The 26397-nt window shown below is 41.3% G+C and overlaps 1 protein-coding gene across 1 annotated transcript in view; it reads right to left on the bottom strand.

The window, feature by feature from the left end:
- The window catches only part of LOC310638025 (centrosome-associated protein 350-like), a 130049-nt gene that overhangs the window by 21616 nt on the left and 82036 nt on the right, over nucleotides 1-26397 (bottom strand). The window contains exons 26-30 of the mRNA XM_083358712.1: nucleotides 24102-24245; nucleotides 21076-21227; nucleotides 19049-19171; nucleotides 10958-11157; nucleotides 4025-4236 (exon numbers count right to left, since the gene is read on the bottom strand). Of these exons, the coding sequence (XP_083214838.1) occupies nucleotides 4025-4236; nucleotides 10958-11157; nucleotides 19049-19171; nucleotides 21076-21227; nucleotides 24102-24245 (831 nt within the window). The remainder of the gene's footprint in view (nucleotides 1-4024; nucleotides 4237-10957; nucleotides 11158-19048; nucleotides 19172-21075; nucleotides 21228-24101; nucleotides 24246-26397) is intronic.

Raw genomic sequence — 26397 nt, 5'->3', positions numbered from 1 at the left:
AATAAAGAAAAGGTTTAGCTAAAGAGAAGATTTGGAGTTTCATTTCTCCATGGGGAATGAAGGAGCAAATTGGGTACTGTAAGTCTTGGGTCTCTTTTAAGCATTCAGTTTTACCTGAACCTCAGTCCCAAGTTGGGCCCTGTCCCTACCCATTTTTCAAACCAGCCCTGGAATGCCACTTTGATACTTGAATAGTTTTATGTGATCCTTGAATAAGATTTTGAATATTAAGATGACTGAAAGTTATTATCCTTGGGATTCTCAATTTCACATTCAAGATTACTTCCATCTGCTTAGGAAGGTTTTCATGAGCAGTAAATCAACAGAATCTCAATTTCTCTCAAGGTCTCATTTAAAATTTGACCTCTGGCACTTTTATCCTAACAGTACTCAAAGTACTTCAAGTATGTAGTCCTGAAATCTAAAGTCAAACTATGGTAATAATTTTTTTTGTAAAAAAGCAGTAAGCAGTAAAATAGTATTATGCTTCTGACAGCAATAGCGCTAAGATTTATACACCATTCCATATTGTTTTACAGTACTTTCTGAGTGGTTTACAAATGTCAGCAAAAGGCGCCCAACAATCTGGGTCTTCATTTTACTGACCTTGGAAGAATGGAAGGCTGAGTCAACCCTGAGCCGCTCAGGATTGAGCACCTGGCAGTGGGAAGAGTCAGCCTGCAATACTGCATTCTAACCACTGCACCAGATGTATCAATCCTATTTTACTAATAAAAAAGGGCAAGAAACCTTTCCCAAAATATAAAAAAAGTGCTAAAAGCTAGCTTTTCAGAGATGTTACGGGTACTTCTCAACTTACAACTATTTGCTTGACCGTGTTAAAAAAGTGACTTATGACCTGTCCTTACAACCAGTTGCAGCATCTATACAGCCACTTGTTCATGATTCGAGCATTTGACAACTGACATGTATTTATGACAGTTTTAGTGTGGTCACCATTTACAACCTTCATAGGCAAAGTCAGATGCATTTTGTGACTGTATGATTTGCTTAATCACTTGGCATTGTGACTCATTTAACAGCATTGTCGCTTAATGATGGAAATGCTGGTGCCGAGTTTGGCCATAAGACAAAGACCACCTCTATGTCACTTCAACAGGGTTTAGAAGCTGAAAAAATAGTTTAGTGTGATCCTACCCACAAAATGTTGTCTATTCTGCTAGTGACAAAAGTCACCACCTTTTTACCCTTTTAGTCAGGTTTGTTGTTGTTGTTAGCTGCGAAGTCGTGTCCGACCCATCGCAACCCCATGGACAACACTCCTCCAGGCCTTCGTGTCCTCTACCATCTTCTGGAGTCCATTTAAGCTCACTCCTACTGCTTCAGTGATTCCATCCAGCCACCTCATTCTCTGTCGTCCCCTTCTTCTCTTGCCCTCAATCTTTCCCCGCATTAGGCTCTTCTCCAGTGAGTCCTTCCTTCTTATTAGGTGGCCTTCTAAAGAGCAGTCAGGATTCATCTCCTCTAGGACTGACCAGTTTGATTGCTTTGCAGTCCAAGGGACTCGCAGGAGTCTTCTCCAGCACCATAGTTCAAAGGCCTCAATTCTTTGGCGCTCAGCCTTTCTTATGGTCCAACTTTCACTGCCATACATTGCAACTGGGAAGACCATAGCCTTGACTATACGCACTTTTGTTGGCAGGGTGATGTCTCTGCTTTTTAGTGTGCTGTCTAGATTTGCCATTGCTTTCCTCCCCAGGAACAAGTGTCTTTGAATTTCTTGGCTACAGTGCCCATCTGCGGTGACCTTGGAGCCCAGGAAAATAAAATCTGTCACTACCTCCATTTCTTCCCCATCTATTTTCCAGGAATTGAGAGGTCCAGATGCCATGATCTTGGTTTTCTTAATGTTAAGTTTCAACGTAAGTTTTGCACTCTCCTTCTTCACCCACAAGAGGCTCTTTAGTTCTTCTTCACTTTCTGCCATTAGAGTGGTATCATCTGCATATATTAGGTTGTTGATATTTCTCCCGGCAATCTTAATTCCAACTTTTTATTCATCTAGCCCTGCCTTTCTCATGATGTGCTCTGCATATAAGTTAAATAGGCAGGGCGACAGTATACAGCCTTGCTGGACTCCTTTCCCAATTTTGAACCAATCATTGGTACCATATCCAGTTCTCACTGTTGCTTCTTGACCCGCATATAGGTTTCTCAAGAGACAAATAAGTTGGTCTAGTACTCCTATCTCTTTAAGAACTTGCCACAGTTTGCTTTGATCCACACAATCAAAGGCTTTAGCATAATCAATGAAGCAAAAGTAGATGTTTTCCTGGAACTCCCTAGCTTTCTCCATGATCCAGCGTATGTTGGCAATTTGATCTCTAGTTCCTCTGCCTCTTCGAAATCCTGCCTGTACTTCTGGTAGTTTTCGATCCACATACTGCTGGAGTCTAGCTTTTAGGATTTTAAGCATAACTTTACTAGCATGTGAAATGAGTGCAATGGTGCGATAGTTTGAACATTCTTTGGCACTGCCTTTCTTTGGAATTGGAATGTAAACTGATCCTTTTCCAATCCTGTGGCCACTGTTGAGTTTTCCAAATTTGCTGGCAAATTTTGTGTAGCATTTTTACTGCATCGTCTTTTAAGATTTTGAATAGCTCAGCTGGAATACTGTCACCTCCACTAGCTTTGTTGTTGCTCAGTTTTTTAAGGCCCACTTCACTTCACATTCTAGGATGTCTGGCTCGAGGTCAATGGCCACCTCACTGTGGTTATCAGGGACGTTAAGTTCATTCTTGTATAGTTCTTCTATGTAATTTTGCCACCTCTTCTTAATCTCTTCTGCCTCTGTTAGGTACCTGACATTTTGGTCCTTCATCATGCCCATTTTTGCATTAAACGTTCCCTTCATCTCTCCAATTTTCTTGAGGAGATCTCTGGTCCTCCCTATTCTATTGTTTTCTTCTATTTCTTTGCACTGTTCATTTAAGAAGGCATTCTTATCTCTTCTAGCTATTATCTGGAATTCTGCATTCAATTAGGCGTATCTTTCTTTTTTTCCCTTGCCTTTTGGTTCCCTCCTTTCCTCAGCTATTTGCAAAGCTTCCTCAGACAACCATTTTGCTTTCTTGCATTTCTTTTTCTTTGGGATGGTTTTGGTTGCTACCTCTTGTACAACGTTGCGAACGTCCGTCCATAGTTCGTCAGGCACTCTGTCTATCAGATCTAATTCCTTAAATCTATTTGTCACCTCTACTGTATATTCAACAGGGATATGATTTAATTCATACCTGAGTGGCCTAGTGCTTTTCCCTACTTTCTTCAGTTTAAGCCTAAACTTTGCAATGAGAAGCTCATGGTCTGACCCACAGTCAGCTCCTGGTCTTGTTTTTACTGACTGTATAGAGCTTCTCCATCTTTGGCTGCAAAACACATAGTCAATCTGATTTCTGTGTTGACCGTCTGGTGATGTCCATATGTAGAGCCGTCTCTTGGGTTGTTGGAAAAGAGTATTTGCTATGACCATCGTATGTTCTTGACAAAAGTCTATCAGCCTGTGCCCTGCTTCATTTTGTACTCCATGGCCAAAAGTGGCTGTTATTCCGGTTATCTTTTGGCTTCCTACTTTAGCATTCCAATCCCCCATGATGATAAGGACATCATTTTTTGGTGTTAGTTCCATAGTCAGGTTTAGTATTGCATTAAAAAAAATCACTTCATCTCCTTTATCCATCCAGTCTTTCAATAACACAGATTATGTCACCATGGTATTTGGAGATTAGGACCTTTCCTAATGAACAATTCAACAGAGAAAACTACAGTTTAGCCCTAATTCAGTGAAGCTGAGAAGTAAACTATAAAAAGTGTGAACTGTGAGTGCATCTCTTCCACCTTTTAATAGTATTTTTTTTACATTTTTAACAAAATTAACATGTTATATTACAATAAATACACACTGGACATTTTATCTGACTTATTAGTAATGCTAATATAATATTTAAATTAAGCCTTTAATTTAATTTCAAAGAATGGCAAATGGATCCTCAAATTCACTTACCGGTTTTCCAGGAGAAACAGCAGATTCCAGTTCTTGTGTATAAACTATTTCTTCAGTTATTGTGTGATCTAGGCTTCCAGGCTCGCCTTGAATCTCAGAAACCTTTGATGGAGCAGACTCAACAACTAGATTGCTCAATTCTTCTGGGACAGAGCTTTCGCTATTTAGACGAGAACAAGGTGGCATTGAAGAGTCTTCCTCACTGGCTGTCTCTGAGAGAGAAAAATGGAAAAGGATCAACTCCTCAATTCCTAGCACTTCACTGACAGGCTTTTAAAAATATTTTGATACATGCTTACAGTCATATTAAAAATTAAATACTCCCCACTGAAGTTTTTGAATTTTTAAACATATTTCAACATACAGTATTTTTTATAATATTTTATTAGTTTTCTAAAGCAATATGGTAACTAGGTTAATCAATAGTTCAATAACATACATAAATCTTTAGTATAAATCTTAAGTTACAACAACAATTATTTCCTCTCTTTTTCTCTTAATATCTACTATCTCATATTAGGCAAATATAGTTCTTATTATTAACTAAGTAAAAACATCTTTGTAATATTTACAATTTTTAGCTTATACATATATTGTGTTTGCATTCAATCCTTAAATACAATCAATGTCCTGTTATTGCTTTTTTCCCAAGCTTTAATTTCTAATCAATATTCAAATTAACATTTGGTATTTATAATTTCCAAGATTTAGGTAACCAAAGTTTCTCTTATCTCAACTTCTTCCTTTTTCCCTTTTTGTAACAAAATCTAATGGGTGAGATTCAAGGTACTAGTAATGGTATTCAAAGCCCTACATGGCAGGGGGCCGGAGTACCTCAGGGAACATCTGCTGCCGGCATCAATCTCCCTGCGCCCTGTGCGTTCCCACAGAGAGGGCCTCCTCAGGGTGCCACCGATCAGAGAATGTCGATTGGTGGCCCCCAGGGGGAGATCCTTCTCTGTGGGCGCTCCGGAACTATGGAATCAGTTACCGGTAGAGCTCCGGATGGCGCCCGATCTTCGCTCCTTTCGTCGCGATCTCAAGACGTTTTTGTTTGTACAAGCCGGCCTAGCCTGATGGGGGATTGGTGGGGTTTTTTATTCCTGTATTCTTAATACTATTTTTGGGGTTTTATAATTGTAATATATCAATTGTTTTAAAATCGGGCAATTATTTAATTTTCTTTTAATATTTGTAACTTTGTATTTTATTCTTGCCCTGTAAACTGCCCTGAGTCCTCAGGGAGAAGGGCGGTATAGAAATATTATTAAATTAAATTAAATTAAAATAAATATTCCAAGTACTCATCTTATCTATTTGAATATAGTCTTGTTCTGTTTTCTAAAAGTTATCTATTTTCCATCATATTGAACAATCTAATTAATAATACAGTATCTCACCTAATAAATTAAAACCATTATATATACTGTCTGGGTTAACCAATAAATCAGTAATATACATAATTTTTTCATTTATGTCTAATTTTTAAAAGCTCAAATCCTCTCTTTTTCTGGTAATATTTATTATTGCATGATGGGCAAGCAGAATTCTTATTTTCAACTGATTTCCAAATATTTTATATTAGGTGACCAAAATTTCCCTTATTATTTAATTATAATGTAACTTTATTTTCTAAAAAATATCTATTTTCCACCATATTTAATCCTCTAATTAATAATATGAAATCCCCTCTAATAAATCAAATCCTTTATTTTCTTCTGCCTTATTCTGGCTTTCTTCCTTTGCCAACTAAACTTCCATGTCAGTTCTTTTGAGTCATCAAATAATCCTCTATCTATCTATCTATCTATCTATCTATCTATCTATCTATCTATCTATCTATTATTTGGAATAAGAATGACCATTTGGTTGCAGGTTTTTTGGAATAACTAGCCCAGGGGCAGACAAACTTGGCTCTTTTATGACTCGTGTACTTCAACTCCCAGAATTCCTGAGCCAGTATAGCTGGCTCAGGAATTCTGGGAGTTGAAATCCACAAGTCATAAAAGAGCCAAGGTTGTCTACCCCTGAACTAGCCCATTTGAATTTATTAGATTGCCTCCCTATTACTCCAATTTCCCACAATTGGCTGGATCTGTTGGTCAATTGAGTCCTCTGTCTTAGTGTTTAGTTGTTCCACTTCTCCTGTTATTTTCTGCATTGTTAGTTCTTTGGTTATAGTCAAAATCTGGGTTTGCATATTTAAGCTGGCATCTTGTTCCTTTATGTTGCAGCTTATTTTGGCACAAGCTGAAAGAATGGTTTTGTGTATTGATTTCAACATGGAAAGGACCCATATTCTCTTGATAGTATGTTAAATTGAAGACTTTAGAATCAAACGTTAAAAATAGTTTTTTTTGTTTTTTATAGCTAGGTATGGGACATCTATAGGTGGTCTTTATAGTAGAAATTGTTTGTCAACTAAGAGTATATAATCCAAGGTATTCCATTATCTCATATAATAACCTATGCTTCTCATGTAAAGAAATAGGAAAGCAAGACTCCACGTATACCTCTGAAAGTCAGTAAAAGTTTACCGTATTTTCCGGCGTATAAGACGACTTTTTAACCCATGAAAATCTTCTCAAAAGTTGGGGGGTCGTCTTATACGCCGGTAAAAAAAACAAATCAGTCGAGCGTCCCCGTTCTTCCAAAGCCAGGCCGCCCCGCGCAACCGAGCTATCTCCGGCGCGGCTCCGGGACACGGCTGGGCGGGAGCGTCGGGCGGCTCTCCCCATGCGAAGGCGGCGCTGCCCGTCGGCTCTTGGCCCGAGGGGAGGGCCTCACGCCCGCCGGACTCTCCTGTCACCAGCACCGCTCTCGCCCCCGCGGGGATGCGCTTCCGCCAGGCGGTGCTGGCCGAGACGAGCCAGCAGGCAGCCGCCGTGAGTGCGGCGCTGAGGGACAGCGGCAGGATGGCCTAGCGCCTGCAGGACGGCCAGCAGCCCCATGCGCAGCAGCAGCCGCCGGCTCAGCAACAGGTCCAAGCACAGGAGCCGCACCGCCAGGCTGCCCAGGAAAAGCAGCCACACAGAGAGGCTGCACGCCCAGTCCAGCTCCATGAGGGGCAGGGCGGGAAGCCAGCCGGGAAGAGGGACTGGGAGCCCGGGCCAAGCGCGCCTCGGCCGATGGTGAGAGGGAAGGGGCACATGAAAAAGAGGCCGCGGGCGGAGCTGCCCCGCCATGCGCTGAATGGGAGAAGTTCAAGGCCTGGGGGGGAAGAAGGAGGGGCGCCGGCCGTGGCGGGGTGGCGGCTGCCCTCCGGTGCTGCCTGCCGCCCGGGAAACGCTGCGCCTCTGGGGCCGGCAGAAGCGCGGGAGCAGCGGGAGGGCCGGCGGGGCCAGTCGGGCCTTCGCCTCCTCTGCGACAGACAGGGAGGGCAGGGCATGTAAGTATTTTCCGGCGTATAAGACAAAAAACCTTGAAAAACTTCTTAAAAGTAGGGGGTCGTCTTATGCGCCGGGTCGTCTTATGCGCCGGAAAATACGGTACATTCATAGTTCAAAGAGGCCAGATATGCTGCCCAGACGTTCCTTCTTTGTAGCTGAGTTTTTCATAGGTGGTAGTTGTCAAGGTTAAAGAAGTATTTTCTGGAGTCTGGGTTTCAAGCCAAGTCTCTTTTAAGCAATAACAACTTGCAATACCATACTTCGCCACCAGATGTCACCGATGCTGTTTAAAGCTTTTTAAGTCCGAAAGTTTTATGATAGTTTTTCAAGTCTTATTTGCTTTTTTAGATAAAAACAAACATCTCCAGTAATAGGAACACTTTTAGTCCCCAAATTTCAAAAGCATATACATCCAATTAGATTAAAATTGTTCTTATAGTTGCTCTGTTTCCCCTGGGTGAGTAGTCGCCGCTTTTCTTAGAGGGTAGTGTAGAAATTCCCTTCCCTCTCTCCTCACAGGGGGAAAAAATACAGGGAGTGCAGAATTATTAGGCAAGTTGTATTTTTGAGGATTAATTTTATTATTGAACAACAACCATGTTCTCAATGAACCCAAAAAACTCATTAATATCAAAGCTGAATATTTTTGGAAGTAGTTTTTAGTTTGTTTTTAGTTATAGCTATTTTAGGGGGATATCTGTGTGTGCAGGTGACTATTACTGTGCATAATTATTAGGCAACTTAACAAAAAACAAATATATACCCATTTCAATTATTTATTTTTACCAGTGAAACCAATATAACATCTCAACATTCACAAATATACATTTCTGACATTCAAAAACATAACAAAAACAAATCAGTGACCAATATAGCCACCTTTCTTTGCAAGGACACTCAAAAGCCTGCCATCCATGGATTCTGTCAGTGTTTTGATCTGTTCACCATCAACATTGCGTGCAGCAGCAACCACAGCCTCCCAGACACTGTTCAGAGAGGTGTACTGTTTTCCCTCCTTGTAAATCTCACATTTGATGATGGACCACAGGTTCTCAATGGGGTTCAGATCAGGTGAACAAGGAGGCCATGTCATTAGATTTCCTTCTTTTATACCCTTTCTTGCCAGCCACGCTGTGGAGTACTTGGACGCGTGTGATGGAGCATTGTCCTGCATGAAAATCATGTTTTTCTTGAAGGATGCAGACTTCTTCCTGTACCACTGCTTGAAGAAGGTGTCTTCCAGAAACTGGCAGTAGGACTGGGAGTTGAGCTTGACTCCATCCTCAACCCGAAAAGGCCCCACAAGCTCATCTTTGATGATACCAGCCCAAACCAGTACTCCACCTCCACCTTGCTGGCGTCTGAGTCGGACTGGAGCTCTCTGCCCTTTACCAATCCAGCCACGGGCCCATCCATCTGGCCCATCAAGACTCACTCTCATTTCATCAGTCCATAAAACCTTAGAAAAATCAGTCTTGAGATATTTCTTGGCCCAGTCTTGACGTTTCAGCTTGTGTGTCTTGTTCAGTGGTGGTCGTCTTTCAGCCTTTCTTACCTTGGCCATGTCTCTGAGTATTGCACACCTTGTGCTTTTGGGCACTCCAGTGATGTTGCAGCTCTGAAATATGGCCAAACTGGTGGCAAGTGGCATCTTGGCAGCTGCACGCTTGACTTTTCTCAGTTCATGGGCAGTTATTTTGCGCCTTGGTTTCTCCACACGCTTCTTGCGACCCTGTTGACTATTTTGAATGAAACGCTTGATTGTTCGATGATCACGCTTCAGAAGCTTTGCAATTTTAAGAGTGCTGCATCCCTCTGCAAGATATCTCACTATTTTTGACTTTTCTGAGCCTGTCAAGTCCTTCTTTTGACCCATTTTGCCAAAGGAAAGGAAGTTGCCTAATAATTATGCACACCTGATACAGGGTGTTGATGTCATTAGACCACACCCCTTCTCATTACAGAGATGCACATCACCTAATATGCTTAATTGGTAGTAGGCTTTCGAGCCTATACAGCTTGGAGTAAGACAACATGCATAAAGAGGATGATGTGGTCAAAATACTCATTTGCCTAATAATTCTGCACTCCCTGTACTTTGTGAAGCTTTTACAGGAAAAAATACTTAAAAGTCTTAAAGAGAAGATCAGATCTCACCCAGTTTCATCCGTGTTGCTTTAAAAGTGCTTGGTGGTGATTCTGACTTTGGCTGTCAGCAGCTTAGTGATAAGCCACATTGCTATGGCCAGTTTTTCCCCCGCCGGAGGGCTTCCCCGGATCAAATGGAAGGGCCATCACCCTCCCATGATCAAGAAGGGGTCCCCTCCTTGCTTGCGCCCCTTACAGGGCAACTTTGGACCTTTTCCAGGTCCCCCAGCAGGAGGAAATCGGACACGAAAGACGGAGCTCGTCTTCCAGCATCCGTGCTGCTGCGATGGCAAACCGGAGGTCCAAAATACAGTATTTAATCTTAATTTCCACAATACTGATAAAGGGGATATAACAAATATAATCTACTGTTTACATCTGTAGTCCATACTATAAACAAACACTAAAGGAAATTTCACATCTGGAAAAAATTGATATAACCCTACATTTATCACTATTTCAAATACCTAAATTAGAGATGTGCAAATAATTAGAACATTGTTACAGAAGAATTGGGAAGAATCTGTCTTATTTAAACCTCAGATATTTAGTTTGATTTGCTGTTATTTTGCTGAAGCTTGTGTTTAGACTGAAAGAGCTCTCTGAGGCCTTCAAAAAGACTTCAGAAAGGTTAAAGAAGCCCATGAGATTAGGTAAGGATTTAAAAATATCTCCAAACAACTGGACATTAATCATTCCAAAAGATCATCTACCACCTGAGAAGATGTTAAAAAAGAAGAAAAAGACTTTACAATGGGTATACTTTTTCACACAATCAAGTAGCAAAATGTATTAAAAATTTTAGAGAAATACATTTCTATATTATTATTTTACCTATTATTCATCTCCTTTTAATATTGAAAAATTATTTCTCCTTTAAGTAGAATTGTTTTACACAAATACTAAGCCAAAACCAATCAGTTAAAAATTTGGAATACGTATGTTTGAATGCAGCTTTTGGACATAATCAGGTTCTGAATACATGAAAGCCATTTTCTGAAATGTAATCTAACCTTGCACTTGGACTTTTGTTGAACAAAATTACTTGGATAAGCCAAACCCTTTCCACATAATCAGCACATTTATAATAGCAAGATTTAGAGCAAGGGCCAAATCTGGTCTGCAATTTCTTTTTTGTACAGCCCACAGACTAAGAATAGATGGACAGATGGGCAGCAGATTGCTGGAACTAAGTCTCAGCTGAACTCCCATGATGAGGGGTGGGAACGGGGATGGAGTGTCCCAGGCAGTGGCAGCAGCCTATCATTGGACCATGCTATCCAATGGCTGCTCTGCCCATGAAGGCAGAGGTAGGAGAAGGGAATCTGGCCCTTTAAAGAAAAAGTTTGCCAAGTTTTAATTAGAGCCCCAACAAGGTAAATGTCATAGTTTCTACCTTTTTGATCAGATTTCTGATCTCCTGCTCCTTTTTTATTTGCTTTGGTTTTATGCAGCTCTTTTTCCCAAGCAGCTAGCGCTTGTTTTTCTATCTGACGTATCTCTGCTTCTTCTGCATCTAAACGTTGCTTCCACTGCAGCAGCTCCTCTGCGTGCTGACGCCGCTGCATCAGTTTTTGCTCTCGCTTGGTCAAGAACCTGATGAAGAAACAGGGGAAACTGTTCACTATTGTCCTGAGATATAAATATTTGAACTTCCATTATCCTATTCGGTAAAAGTATTTACTCGTAGTTTACTCGTGCTGTGAATGTGAACCTGAATTTTTTTGTTAAAAACCTCAACTCTGAAGTAACACACACACGCTATAACCATAAACAAAGTTCTTAAACTGCCTCTCCTCTTCAAGAAAAAAAAAGATTTTTGTTCTATTTAGACTAACATTTAAGCAGCATCAACAGATAGCAGCATTAAGAAGAGCAAAATTCTGAAAAATAGTTCTAGGTCAATTTAGAAAGAAAGCTTCGAGGGGTTATCATTTAGCAATGGAGAGTTATTCATCCTCAAGACTGAATGCTTTTTAAACCACTGAACTGATTTTCATCCACCAACTGCAATACAATGCCTTCGACTGTTCCATGTGACTTAAGCAATAAAATAATTATTCTAAAATAGTAAATTATGAGCAAGTTATTAAAAATGCAAGTTAATGACTATATAATCAAGACCTACTGGCAAAACATAGTAAGTTAATATATTACAAATGAATACAACACATTTATAATAAATAAATAGTCTTTTAAGAGTGAAGTGAAAAAAAATCCAAAACTATCTCCCTTTGGAATTTTAATTAACTTGAAACAGTATCCTATAACTTGCCATCAGAGAAAGGCACATTATGGAATGCTATGGTCTCTGACAACTGTAACAAACAGAGATTGCAAAACGAGAATTAAATGAATTTAAACACATACGTGTAAACTAATGAATACTGAGATTTTCTACCAATCTTTCTGGATCACCTGATCCTAGGACTGACTAACCCTACATCATTATCCTTAACCTTCAAAGGACTGTCCAAAGAAGTCAGTTGGGGGCTAAGACCCTTATGAAGTAAAAGCGATGAATGGTCACTATCCATCTATATCCAACTTTAAATGAAACTACCAGTATAATCAGGTTATATGAGATTAAGATATAATCGAGTGTACTAGGCCTTGTTCTCCCTGTTAAAGTCACTATCTGCTACCTTATTTAGTATATCTAACAAGCTGCCCATTATGGTCATAAGTTGTGCTGGTTGTAAAACAGATCATCATATGACTGGATTCATTTTATATCCTTTTTCAGTTGTAAAGTGAATGCTGTGCCTGGAAGAGCTGCGCTCTGTGTGGCACCTATCGGCAGCTTATTGGTGCCGATGCAGCCCGGCGGGGCCTGGAAGAGTCTAGAAGGCCCGGAGGAGCCGCGCTCTGGAAGGGCGCGCTCTGGAAGGCCCCAACCAGTTGATGTTTGGGGGCCCATGGAGTTGCGGCTGGGAACAACGCCTGGAATGGTGGAGCGGCGGAGTTGTGGCGGCGTCTGGAGCGGAGGAGAGCTGGAGTGCTGTGGCTGCTCAGACTTGGAGATCTGCGGCCCAGTGGCGGAGTGTGGCCGGTCTGTGTCGCGGACGGTTAGGCGATACAGACTATTTCTATGTCGCTCTTACCCTGGGAGACCGGTGGAATGGAATTTGCGGCCTAGCGGAAGATCAGCGGGGATTTTGGTTTCTTCCCCTGTTTGCCCACTTATTGCCTGTCCCTCTCCTCCCACGGAGAAGACCATTAGCAGCTGGGATTTTGCTACTTTATGGCCTATCAGGCTTTTTTCCTTGGATGAACAGCTGCCTAACTCTCTTGCCTGCCATGCCCCCAAAGGATTCAGAGGGACCTGGGTATAAGCCACGGTGAGAAAGTGGCTTAGACTTACATCGGCTGTCCCCTAGAGGTGAGAAATCTATGGGGTATGCCCTACCCAGGGTGTGTGTTCCAGACCACCCCTGGGATCAGAGCTGCGACCATCGTGAGAGGATGGTGGTTGGCCTGTTCTGGGGGTTCACCCAGCTTGAGTGGCAGTGGAGCTGGGTTGATGGTCTGGACACCCACTTACAATCTGTTTTAGATCCTCCTGACTAATTAATTATGGGACTGCCTTCCCCTGGACTTGCTCGGACAATTATGCCTCACCTTTCTTACACCAGCACGGACTTGTTTGCCCTCAGGGATGCCCCCCCCTTCCTGGGTGTGACCCGCCTTTCTTTCCACTCCTAATCTTGATGAAGGGCCCAATTGTTGGAACCCGGAGAGATGGTTGGGCAGGGGCCTCCGGTACAAATTTAATAAGAGGCCCCTGGTTAGTTTTTTAGTCAATTTTATTGTGGGGTTAGGGAGGGGGGTGGGAATTTTTCGTGGTTGTTTGGAAATGGGGGGTAGTCCAAAAACCGTTGTTCAGGCCAGGTCCGGGATTGATCGCGTAGGGGGGGAGCGGGGGTCGGTTGCCTCCGGATCGGGTCGTGGGATTACCTACTCCCACGACGTTAGGGAATGGCAGTAGGTGTACGAACAGAGGGCCATATCGACATCCGGGAGGACATCTCCGCTATTTACAAGCGGTGAGGCGCTCCGACTCTCTGCTTTCACCCTGAGGTCCCGGGAGCGAGGATATGCAGCCACCTGAGCTCCGGCTGGTGTACTTGAACGCCAGGTTTGTTGTTAATAAGGCTCCTCTCGTCCGGGATCTGGTTGAGGGTGAGCATCACGGAGACTTGGTTGGGCCCAGAGGGTGGTATCCCTCTGGTTGATCTTTGCCCACCAGGTTTCCGGGTGCTACACCGGCCTCGGACTCAGGGTAGGGGCGGGGGAGTGGCTGTAGTTATGAGGGAGACTTTGTGTCTGCGGGAGGCCACCGTTCTCCAGATAGTCGGGTGTGAGTTTCTCCTCCTGAGATGTGGTCCTAAGGCACAGTTGGGCTTGCTGCTGGTGTACCTTTCGCCTAGTCGCGCAGCAGCAGCCGTGCCTGAGCTTCTTGACATCCTCTCGGGGTTGGTGATTGAGTTCCCCAAACTTATAGTTTTGGGTGACTTCAATCTACCATCCCTGGGAGGATCATCTGAGTTAGCTCGGGAGTTCATGGCTTCCATGACGGCCATGGACCTGACGCAAGTAATTCATGGACCGACTCATGTGGGAGGCCACACCCTTGACTTGGTTTTTCTATCTGGACGGTGGTTAGATGATCTTGGTGGGGGCTCCCCAATTGTTACGCCTGTCATGGACCGATCATCATCTCCTGCGGCTGGTCTTCCATTTTGCCACTCCCCGCCGTGGGTGTGTGGAACCAACAAGATGGTTCCGTCCCAGGCGCTTAATGGATCCTGAGAGGTTCCAGGCAGGGCTGGGGTCCCCACCTGCTCCCTTTGCTCACAACTCGGCGGATGCCTTAGTGGAAGCCTGGGAAAGGGCAGCCACGGAGGCACTTGACCGAGTTGTACCCTTGCGGCCCCTGACCCGGTGCAGATCCCAGCGGGCTCCATGGTTTTCCGTGAAGCTCCAGGAGATGAAGCGTCGGAGACGGGGCCTAGAGAGCTGTTGGAGATCCAGCCGATCCGAATCCGACCGATTGTGACTAAAAACCTGTATTAGGTCTTATCTCGCAGCGATAAGAGCAGCGAGGTCTAATCACTTCGCTACCCTTATCGTGTCCGCAGATAATCGCCCGGCTGCCCTGTTTAGGGTGACCCGCTCCCTCCTTAATCAGGAGGTGAAAGAGGAACCCTTGCAGGGTCGTGCTGAGGAGTTTAGTCAACATCTGTTGGAAAAGATCGCTCGGATTCAGACCGGTTTGGACTCCGACTGGGCAGAGTCTGACGATCAGGACACAGGTGGTCTTGTTGATGTTATCTGGGAGGAGTTTGATCCTGTGACTCCGGAGGAAGTGGACAGGATTATGGGGAGGTTGAGCTCCACCACATGTTTATTGGACCCGTGCCCTTCCTGGCTGGTTTATGCGGCTCGGGAGGGGACACGAGGCTGGTTCCATATCTGCGTCTTTGAGTGAGGGTAGTTTCCCCACCGTCTTGAAGGAGGCGGTGGAGAGATCTCTCCTCAAGAAGCCTGCCTTGGACCCAGCTGTGTTAAATAACTTTTGTCCGGTCTCCAACATTCGCTTTCTTGCGAAGGTTGTTGAGAGTGTGGTGGCGCATCAGCTCCCTCTGGTTCTGGATGAAGCGGATTATCTAGACCCGTACCAATCGGGTTTCAGACCCGGGTACAGCACGGAGACGGCATTGGTCGCTCTGATAAATGATGTCTGGAGGGCCCGGGACAGGCCTAGTCCTATTAGACCTCTCAGCGGCTTTTGATACCATTGACCATGGTATCCTGCTGCAGCATCTCAGGGGATTGGGAGTGGGAGGCACGGTTTTTCAGTGGTTCTCCTCCTATCTCCTGGGACGTTCGCAGTCAGTGTTGGCAGTGGGGTAGAGGTCAACCTCGAGGCCTCTCACTTGTGGAGTTCCTCAGGGGTCGGTCCTCTCGCCTCTCCTGTTCAACATCTACATGAAACCGCTGGGTGAGATCATTCGTGGTTTTGGAGTTGGGTATCATCAGTATGCTGATGATACCCAGCTTTTTATTTCGACCCCAAACCACCCCAGTGATGCCCTCGACGTGATGTCCCGTTGACTGGAAGCGGTTCGGGTCTGGATGGGGAGGAACAGGCTTCAACTCAACCCTGAGAAGACTGAGTGGCTGTGCGTACCGGCATCTCGGGATATTCAGAACATTCCATCTCTTTCTATGGGGGGTGAGCTATTACCCCTCCGTAGATAGGGCTCGCAACTTGGGAGTCCTCCTAGATTCACAGCTTTATTTGGAAGACCACATAATAACTGTGACTAGGGGGGCCTTCGCCCAGGTTCGCCTGGTGCGCCAGTTGCGGTCCTATCTAGACCGGGATGCCCTGCGTACGGTCACTCATGCGCTCGTGACCTCTCATTTAGACTACTGCAATGCTCTCTACATGGAGCTACCCGTGAGGACCACTCGGAGGCTCCAACTGGTACAGAATGCAGCCGCGAGAGTTGTGTTGGGAGTCTCCCGATACTCCCATGTTACACCTCTGCTCCGTGAGCTGCATTGGCTCCCAGTTGTCTTCTGGGTGAGATTCAAGGTTCTGGTAATGGTTTTCAAGGCCCTACATGGCATGGGTCCGGAGTACCTTAGGGAACACTTGCTGCCGGCGTCAACTTCCCTCCGCCCTGTGCGTTCCCACAGAGAGGGCCTCCTCAGGGTGCCACCGGTCAGAGAATGTTGTCTGGTGGCCCCCAGGGGGAGGTCCTTCTCTGTGGGCGCCCCGGATTTATGGAATCGTTTGCCGGTTGAGCTCCAGATGGCGCCTGACCTTCGCTCTTTCTGACACAATCTGAAGACTTATTTGTTCGAACAAGCCGGCCTGGCCTGATGGGGGATGGGTTTGGATTTTATTGTTGTTTAAAATGTATTTTAACCTATTGTTATAACTTGGGCATCTCGTTTAATTCTTTCTTAACTTTTGTATTTTTGTATAAAAGTTCTGTTCACTGCCCTGAGTCCTTCGGGAGAAGGGCGGTATACAAATAAAATTATTATTATTATTATTATTATTATTATTATTATTATTATTATTATTATTATTATGCAAGCCCATTGTTTGCTATGGAGTGTTTTTGATGAAAACGTGAAGTAAATGCCAAATTTAGCAAAAATACCACACATCACCGTCACATGACTATAGGATGCTACAAACAGTCAAAATTACAGGCTGGTTGCTGGCTGCCTGAAATGTATTCATATGGCTTGTGGTATGGGGGCTGTTGGGACTTTGGAACCAGATCTTAAGTACCTTCTGCGTGGTCCATTTTAACTTCAGTCAGTTGCTAAGTGACTGGTTGTAATTTGAGGGCTATGTGTAAAACACTATTCACACGCTGATTCTAAACACCAGGGTTTCTGCCTAAAACAGAAAGCTCTCCATCAGGAGCTCTCATAATTGAAGGGACTGGTTTGAGACTAATAAATACTGAAATATTCTAATGAACCACAGCACAATCTGAAATCAACCTCATCTCCAATGCTTTTTAAAAACTCACATAACTTACAACCAGTGAAAGACAACAGACAATTGAGGATACAATTTAGTGTCAAACTATACTACAAAATGTAAGTGTACACTTCTGCTATTTTGCTGGCTAGATTTGGATGCTTCAGTGTGGTCAGGTAACTGGAAGCCAATATTTCCAACTCTAAAGCTTCAAGTACACAGATAACATAGACAAGACAGAGACAATATATATTCTTTTTCAAAGAGATACAATTCTTTGCCAATTTTGTCTGATGATACTGATTTAAGACTTCATCTAGTTATGTGTAGCAAGGTGAATACAAGCATGCTTTTCTTGGTTACTTAGAACTCTTTTTTTCTATATAAGAATTTGTCTACAAATAAACTATTAGGCTGAAGTCACTGACCAAATTTATGGGGTCTACTATGGGACCAGAAATATTCTTGCAAAAAACAAAACAACCTCTCCAACAATGTACATAATGTCAGATGCTTTTCTTTGTAATATTTTTATTGCAATAAGTCTGTTTAGAGTTGGGGCAGGCAGCAACAAGATATCTATTAGCACATGGACACTTCATCTTGGCACATTTAGGATTTGAGACCTAAAGCAGCTTATTAAATATAGAGCTATATTTTATTATTCTATAGTAATCATTCCCAAATAAGAGGTGATCCCAATCTTTACTCTCTTCATTTATTTATTATGAAGTGCCCGAAACTTCCTTCCTCTCCTTTCCAAATACAAATAAAAACCAAAAACTTTTACTACTGGTTAGCCACTACAATATATATTTCCATTACAAATACAAGACATATTTCTGCAAGTTCTTATAGAAAAATGCTTAAAACATTCCAGTAGTTGGTGCAGTTTACCACTAGTTTTTAAAGAAAAATGAAACCAGTGGCTCAGATTCTCCATATTCACTAAAAATTGAAAGCCTGAATGCCAGCGATGTATGTTATAAAGTCTCAAAAACTGTTGAAGTAATGGCCAATTAGCTATCAAGAACAAAGGAAATAAGTTCAAAATCTATGTAATTCTAGCCTTTTCTTCCATGTTAGCTTACAATTTTTCTCTCTCTTCTCTTCTCTATTTCTTACATCATACGAACTCATGAAAACACTCCCAAGTTCTTTCAGGGAAGATGAAATTACTGAAAACAACAACAAAAAATATTCTGAAGATCTCACCTATACGAATTTTAATTTTTTTCTTGGAAATAAGAATTTCTGCTGTTATGGCCTTATACAAAGCCAATTTTTAAAAATTAATTTAAAAGAGATAAAAGATGCAGTTGAATAATTTTGTGCTGAACATAGTTAAAACATTCAGAACAGATTTTCCTACCAAATATGACACTAAAAGACAAATTAAATTCCAAATCCTTTCCAAAACTGTTAGATTGGAAGAAACTTTGAAGGTTTTCAAGTGCAACCATCTGCCTAGGACAGGAGGAGTCTTTATAATATTCTAGACAAATGGTTGTCTAATCTTTTCTTGAAAACCTCCAGTGAGATAGCACCCACAACTCCTGGAGGCAAGCTATTACTGTCAAGAAATACCTCCTTATTTCCAGGTTGAACCTTCCTCTGACGAGCATCCACCCATTGCTTCTTGTCCTACCCTCAGGTACTATGGAGAATAAATTGATGCCCTCTCACATGTGATAGCACTTCAAGTATTAGAAGACTGCTATCGTGTCCCCGGAGCCTTCTCTTCATTAGGCTAAACATACCTAGTTCTTTTAGCTGTTCATCATGTGATTTAGCCTCCGAACCCAATATTATCTTTGTTGCTCTGCTTAACTGGTTAGAAATTGTCAGCTATCTATGCTGGAATGCCTGACTTTATACAGGGGGAGAAAGAGTTCTAAAAGAACTCCTAATCATTTAAAATTGAACAGGCATGCTCAATCAAAGAATCTACCACTGAAAAAGGTAGAAAGTTACCTGACCAATTGGTTGTAGATATACAGCTGGAATTTGGGATGGAGGTTGGGAAAACAGACACTGAGAGAAGCCCAGTGGTGAGACGTAAAGACAGAGAAGAAGTAGTGAACAGGAGAGCAGTGTCTACAAAATAAGGAGGAAGAGTTTTAAGTCGATAGCAAGAAACAGTCAGAAAGCAAGAGCAGGAAAAGGTCTAGCAGAGTTTTAAATGAAGCTCAAGTGTCAAACAGTATCATCCATCAACAAGTAGAATTTTTCAAATGCAACAGAAGATAAGCATTACTTAAAATTCTTTATTCCTTGTTAATTGCTCCCCGTTTCTTACACTAGCAACTTTACCTTATTACGGTATAACGCTATAGATAATTCTCCAGTTGTTTAAAGAACTACATTTAAGGGCAATTCCAATTATTCATTTAAGATTGCATTTTTAAAAAGCTCATTACACTATTTTAATTAATTACTCCAAGGTTTCAAGTTGTGTTGTATCTATTGTATTTCAACTGTATTTATATCGATGTTCAACTATTGTAAGCTATATGAATAAGCTCCAAAACTCAAACAAAAGCAGTTTTAGTTCATAAGTTCGCTTAGTTTAAAAATGGCTCAAATATTTATGTAAACTCAAGAGTTTATAGGCTCTCATTTTAAGGGGAAATTAAGAGGGAAAAATAGGTGAGAAAGCTTTTAGAACATAGAAGCCACTACTAGTGAAAGATAGTTAAGAATGTACAAACATAACATTAAAATTAATATCAAAAGAGATTAATTCTTTGACAGAGCATGCTCCTATTCACATGCAAACCATTCAATAGCTTTTTTTATCTTTATTATCCAAAGATCAATTATGGTACTCCCGAGAATCTGTATTTAAACAAAATCTTACTGGAGGCATCATTATCCAATTCATCACCATTTAATATTTTTTAAAAACTATGCTAATTTTTTATATATTCTTCCCAAACTAATACAATATCCTACCTGATTCTGCATTATTCAGCATTTATATCTGCATCTTGCTTTCTATCCTCACTCTAAATACATGTTCAAAAGCTTTACTAAATTGAAATATTGGTAATACATTTCTTTTAACAAAGCAGAGGGTAACTGCTGTTCCTCCATAATCTTAAAAACTAGAGAGAGAGATTGCTTTTTTACCACCATATTATTTTTCTTCTATTATATACTGAGTTCCTTAAAAAAATGTGACTAGAAGTCCCAGGCTCTTAAGATATTCCGAAAGTCATAGAATTTTCACATTTTCAGTTTCTCGAAGGGCTGTGAAAAATTGACAAAGATGCAGTTCTACTACTGAAACCCAGGAACATATACCAATGTCCTATATGCATTCTGAAATGCCATGCAATAAATAAAAACATTTTTACAACTGAATTTTTCACTACTACAATTAGTAGCTATGTCACATAATGGTACATCTTTCTTTTGTTGTGAAGGAAATATTAGTTGCACATTTTACTACTATAGAGATGCATAATATTACAAAACCCAACTTTTCCCCCCAGAAAAATTGTGAAAATTTAGCTCAGTATACAGTTTCAAATTCCAATATTCTATACTAGGAATCCATTTTTCTCCTGATGAAGACGAATTTTCAGGCATGAGAATATATTTTGACTGAAGATAATTCAAAAAGAAAACCAACTTTGTAAAAAGCTATATACAAACACTGTACTACAGCAAGCATTCTGTATTAAAGTAATATATACTTGTGTATATAAAACTCTGGTCTGTAATTGCTGTACCAATTACAAGAAGGGGTTCCTACATAGATGCAATGATAGATCATATGCTTTGCCTGCAGAAAGCCCCAGGTTCATTTACCAGTTAAACATGACAGGTATCAGGAACATTAGCTTTTCATGCCTATTCATGATGGAAAGGCAGCCCTATATATAAATATTTATTAATATATTCAAGCTACCAAACCACCATCAAAACTAAACTGAAATTCCACAATAGCTATTGGAAGCCATTTCTATTTAGGAATAAAACAAAATACAAATTACTTCTCATCCATACGTCTCCTCATTTTCTTTAATTTCTGCATGATACTACTTGTGTCAGAGCTGGAAATGGAGGAAGGGCTATAGGCCTCTGCTTCAGTTGGCTGAGGGCTTGAGGAATGTGTTTGTTTTTTATCATCTTCACTGCGGTGTTCCTAAAACAGATAAACAAAAAGAAGTCAGATGAATACAATATTAGGTTTTTTGTTGTTGTTAGTTGCGAAGTCGTGTCTGACCCATCGCGACCCTATGGACAACGTTCCTGCAGGCCTTCCTGTCCTCTACCATCTTCTGGAGTCCATCTAAGCTCACGCCTACTGCTTCAGTAACTCCATCCAGCCACCTCATTCTCTGTCGTCCCCTTCTTCTATTGCCCTCAATCTTTCCCAGCATTAGGCTCTTCTCCAGTGAGTCCTTTCTTCTCATTAGGTGGCCAAAGTATTTGAGTTTTAGCTTCAGGATCTGGCCTTCTAAAGAGCAGTCAGGGTTGATCTCCTCTAGGACTGACCGGTTTGATCGCCTTGCAGTCTAAGGAACTCACAGGAGTCTTCTCCAGCACCATAGTTCAAAGGCTTCAATTCTTTGGCGCTCAGCCTTTCTTATGGTCCAGCTTTCACTGCCATACATTGCAACTGGGAAGACCATAGCCTTGACTATACGCATTTTTGTTGACAGGGTGATGTCTCTGCTTTTTAGTGTGCTGTCTAGAATTGCCATGGTTTTCCTCCCAAGGAGCAAGCGTCTTTTAATTTCTTGGCTACAGTCCCCATCTGCAGTGATCTTGGAGCCCAGGAAAATAAAATCTGTCACTACCTCCATTTCTTCCCCATCTATTTTCCAGGAATTGAGAGGGCCAAATGCCATGATCTTGGTTTTCTTAATGTTTAGTTTCAACCCAAGTTTTGCACTCTCCTTCTTCACTCGCAACAAGAGGCTCTTTAGTTCCTCTTCACTTTCTGCCATTAGAGTGGTATCATCTGCATATCTTAGGTTGTTGATGTTTCTTCCGGCAATCTTAATTCCAACTTTTGATTCATCTAGCCCTGCCTTTCTCATGATGTGCTCTGCATATAAGTTAAATAGGCAGGGCGACAGTATACAGCCTTGCCGGACTCCTTTCCCAATTTTGAACCAATCAGTGGTTCCGTGTCCAGTTCAAACTGTTGCTTCTTGACCCGCATATAGATTTCTCAAGAGACAAATAAGATGGTCTGGTATGCCCATCTCTTTAAGGACTTGCCACAGTTTGTTATGATCCACACAATCAAAGGCTTTAGCATAGTCAATGAAGCAGAAGTAGATGTTTTTCTGGAACTCTCTAGCTTTCTCCATGATCCAGCGTATGTTAGCAATTTGATCTCTAGTTCTTTTCTCGATCCACATACTGCTGGAGTCTAGCTTGTAGAATTTTAAGCATAACTTTACTAGCATGAGAAATGAGTGCAATGGTGCGATAGTTTGAACATTCTTTGGCACTGCCTTTCTTTGGAATTGGAATGTAAACTGATCTTTTCCAATCCTGTGGCCACTGTTGAGTTTTCCAAATTTGCTGGCAAATCGAGTGTAGCACTTTTACTGCATCGTCTTTTAAGATTTTGAATAGCTCAGCTGGAATACTGTCACCTCCACTAGCTTTGTTGTTGCTCAGCTTTTCTAAGGCCTACTTCACTTCACATTCTAGGATGTCTGGCTCGAGGTCAGTGACCACCTCATTGTGATTATCAGGGACGTTAAGCTCATTCTTGTATAGTTCTTCTGTGTAATTTTGCCACCTCTTCTTAATCTTTTCTGCCTCTGTTAGGTCCCTGCCATTTTGGTCCTTTATCATGCCCATTTTTGCATGAAACATTCCTTTCATCTCTCCAATTTTCTTGAAAAGATCTCTGGTCCTCCCTATTCTATTGTTTTCTTCTATTTCTTTGCATTGTTCATAATATTAGGTTTTAGATTTGCTCAAATGAGTCAATGATATTTTTTTTTCAAATTTCTGCAGAAGAGTTATTCCTATTGCTAATAAAAAGGTTGAGCGTTATCAAGACAGGGAACCGGGAACTCTCTGTGAAAGAGTTCTGCCTATCTAAAATTGTCTATTTATAGATTTCTAATTTGTAATTAAAGCTGGAAATGTTGCAGTATATTTTTTATAAATATTATTAAACCAGAGGTTTTTGATTCTTGTTCCCTAGATTAAATGTTTTCAATCCAGACGCCGTGGAACAAAGTCTGACAGTTTTCCAATCTTCTATATAGATAGCCTTCACTTTACCACAGTAACTGGGACTGAGGTTTTTTAGGCAGGCAACGTGATCATAAATTACAATATCACATCATCAGGCTGCTTAGCAACAACAGTTCTGGAAGTCTCTTTTATCATTGTTTAAGGACCATGTGCGTCATTAAATGAGAACCTCGTATAACTGCAAGCTCTGACTACCTGCCAGTTTCCCCACTAATTTTGCCAGTGGGAAGCTGGCAGGAAATGTCCTGATCATATGAGCACAGGGACATGCAATGGTCGGAAATCTGGGCGAGTTCACTGCAATCATGTGATGACAGAGACACTGTGACAGTTGAAACTTCAGACACCAGTCATAAATACTACTCCTTCAGCAGTATTGCAAATTTTAACAGTCACTGAAAGAGTGGCCATTAATAGAGGACCACCAGTATTTTATATTTTATTTTTTAAAAACCAGTAAATTTAACTGCTTAGATCTTAGGAGGGAATGGCTTTTTTTTAACCAAAATTTGCTGGTAACCAAAATACATATGTGGATTGAGAAGGATGATGTCATATTACTTTCTGAGTTATGTTTCTTGTATCAATTATACACACAATATAAGGCTAAGCTTAGCCCCAAATCTAAGATTATTGCAGCTACAATTACTACACTAAGGAAATTAAAGTTCATTTCTTCTTTGTATCTTAAGAATGTCACAAATTTTATTCTTCAAATGAAATGCTGTTTCATTGACAATATCAACCGGATAAATAAAATAAGCAGATTAGTTGCATTGTAACTTATCACCTTGTTTTCACCAGAAGATTTGAGTTTTTCCTGTAATTTCATAGTGGTTTGGCGTATCCGCTCAATTTCTTCCTGCTGTTTAAGAATCAGTTGCCTTTCTTTCCGAGCTGCCTTATTAGCTTCCTGAAGGCGCTTAATTTCTGCCTTTATGGGTAAATAGGATAAAACAAAACAAAAAAGAACTGTTATTTCCTCATTAGCTTACCTCTTAAATAACCTTAACTTTTCATTTTTATTTTATGCTCTGCCACAACTGACAATTTCCTGCTTGTTGCTTTCATCCAAAGTTTATTAGAAGTTTATCCCAATCCCTAAAGAACTCTCCACTGTTTCCTTCTTCTAATTTTATACTGTCATTTTATTATTATATTTTACTACTGTATCTAATCTTCTTTCTAAAAATATAAATGTTCTCTCTTCTTTCCCATACCAATTTTCTCTAGTTAGTTACTAGTTAGAAATTACTATGAATTTGGCTTCTCCCTTTTTATTGTATCTTTTTCTGAATTTCGTGTATTGCTATCTTTTTTTGTTATTTTTAAAACAATTTTCTTAAGAAAACTTCTAGCAATAGAAATTCATAATAAATTTCTTAAAACTAAAATTCAAATGTAGAATCCCCAGCTTTCAATTTTACTCTCTGCTCTTCAATTTCCTTCTTGTTTGGTTACTTCAGATCCAAAGCTTATGAGCAAGGACAACATCTACTGAAGTCTGTTTGCCCCCAAATAGCGCTTATAGGTAGCAGTTTGCTTCAGGAAATTCCCATTGCAAAAGGCAATTTTCCTAGTCTATGACTTTTTTTAAAGGTTAATTAAGAACTTTCCTTCATATCCCTGTGATAGTTATGATTAATGTTGGGCGGGGAATAGTATTCCCTGTATTTGAGTTTATTATCTGTTTGCTTTTTCCAAAATAATTTGTCCTGCTTTGTGGGTGCAAATGTGTGATTTGGCACAAAGACTGAAATCTTCCTAACCTTTGCACTAGGATTCTTCGACAAGTGACTTTTCTTTTAGCCACAAATGACTCTAATTGGGAATTTCCATCGCTAAGCAAAGCCATCATGAGGTGGAAGATCATGTATTTGCACCACTTAGGAATGGCAGTATCAATAGTCCTGGTTGTGATCAGGACCACACAGTCATTAGGTGAGTACCTCATACTTCCCCTGCACAGCTACTTTACCTCTACTTCAGTTCCCACCTCTCTCTCTCCCATCTCTGCCCTTTGGGTCTTCTTGCACTCTGTAGCCACTTACCAGTGCTTTTAAGTAGTACAGATAGTCATCAACTTATGACTGTCCATTACAGTCGCAAGTCATGATGGTTGTTAAGCCCACATGATTGCCTTGCTTAACAACCCTCATCTTTCCTCTCTCCCTGGTGTGGTTGTTAAGCAACTGCATGGGCCATTAAGCAGAGCACAGGGTGCCTCATATAAGGGAGAAGCCCTTAAAGGCCTAGCGCAGGGCTAGGCCTGCCTGCCCTGTGCTTCCCAAGGCCTCCTCTGTGCTTGGCTTTCTGCTTTTCAACGCTAATTAACTACTGCAAGAAGATCACAGAGACTGACTACAAACAATAGCACGATGAAGCAGAAAGAATGGAAGATGCACTGAAATATCTGCAAGAAATACAATTTGCCTACAAGCAAGAACTGGTGGGACCGCAAAATAGATTAAGTAATAGAAAATGAAGAAGCTAAAGTACTCTGGGATTTCAGAATTCAAACAGACAAGCACCTGCCACATAACACCCAGGCTTAACAATTTCAGTAAGACAGACAAAAAAGTCTGGATGGTGGATAATGAGTACCTGGAGACAGCAGAAGAGAAGAGAAAGAACTGGAGAAAATCACAAAGTATAAAACCTGCAAATAAGAGCCTTGGTGGAGCAGTGGGCTAATGCCTCCTTAAGTAACACCAGCTGCCTGCAATTATTGCAGGTTCGCGTCCCACCAGGCTCAAGGTTGACTCAGCCTTCCATCCTTCCGAGGTAGGTAAAATGAGGACCCAGACTGTTGGGGGCAATAAGCTGACTTTGTAATAATGCCGCTTGGGGGGCCCCCAAAAGCCCTAATAAGCAGGCATATACATAGAATGAAGGCTACTGCTAAGCTTGTAAGCCGCCCTGAGTCTTCGGAGAAGGGCGGGATATAAATGGAATTAAAATTAAAAAAATTAAATTAATTAAATTAAATTAAATTAAATAGAAGTAGAAGAACTGTGGCAACAGAAAGCAAAGATAGTACCAATAAGTGCCTTAGGTGCAATCCCAGGACATCTGGAGCACCATTT

Source organism: Vipera ursinii, assembly GCF_947247035.1.
Source record: "Vipera ursinii genome assembly, chromosome: 3".
In the NCBI taxonomy this organism is placed as follows: Eukaryota; Metazoa; Chordata; class Lepidosauria; order Squamata; family Viperidae; genus Vipera; species Vipera ursinii.
Note: the sequence above shows the minus strand (reverse complement) of the source record. Positions and strands in the feature narration are given on the sequence as shown.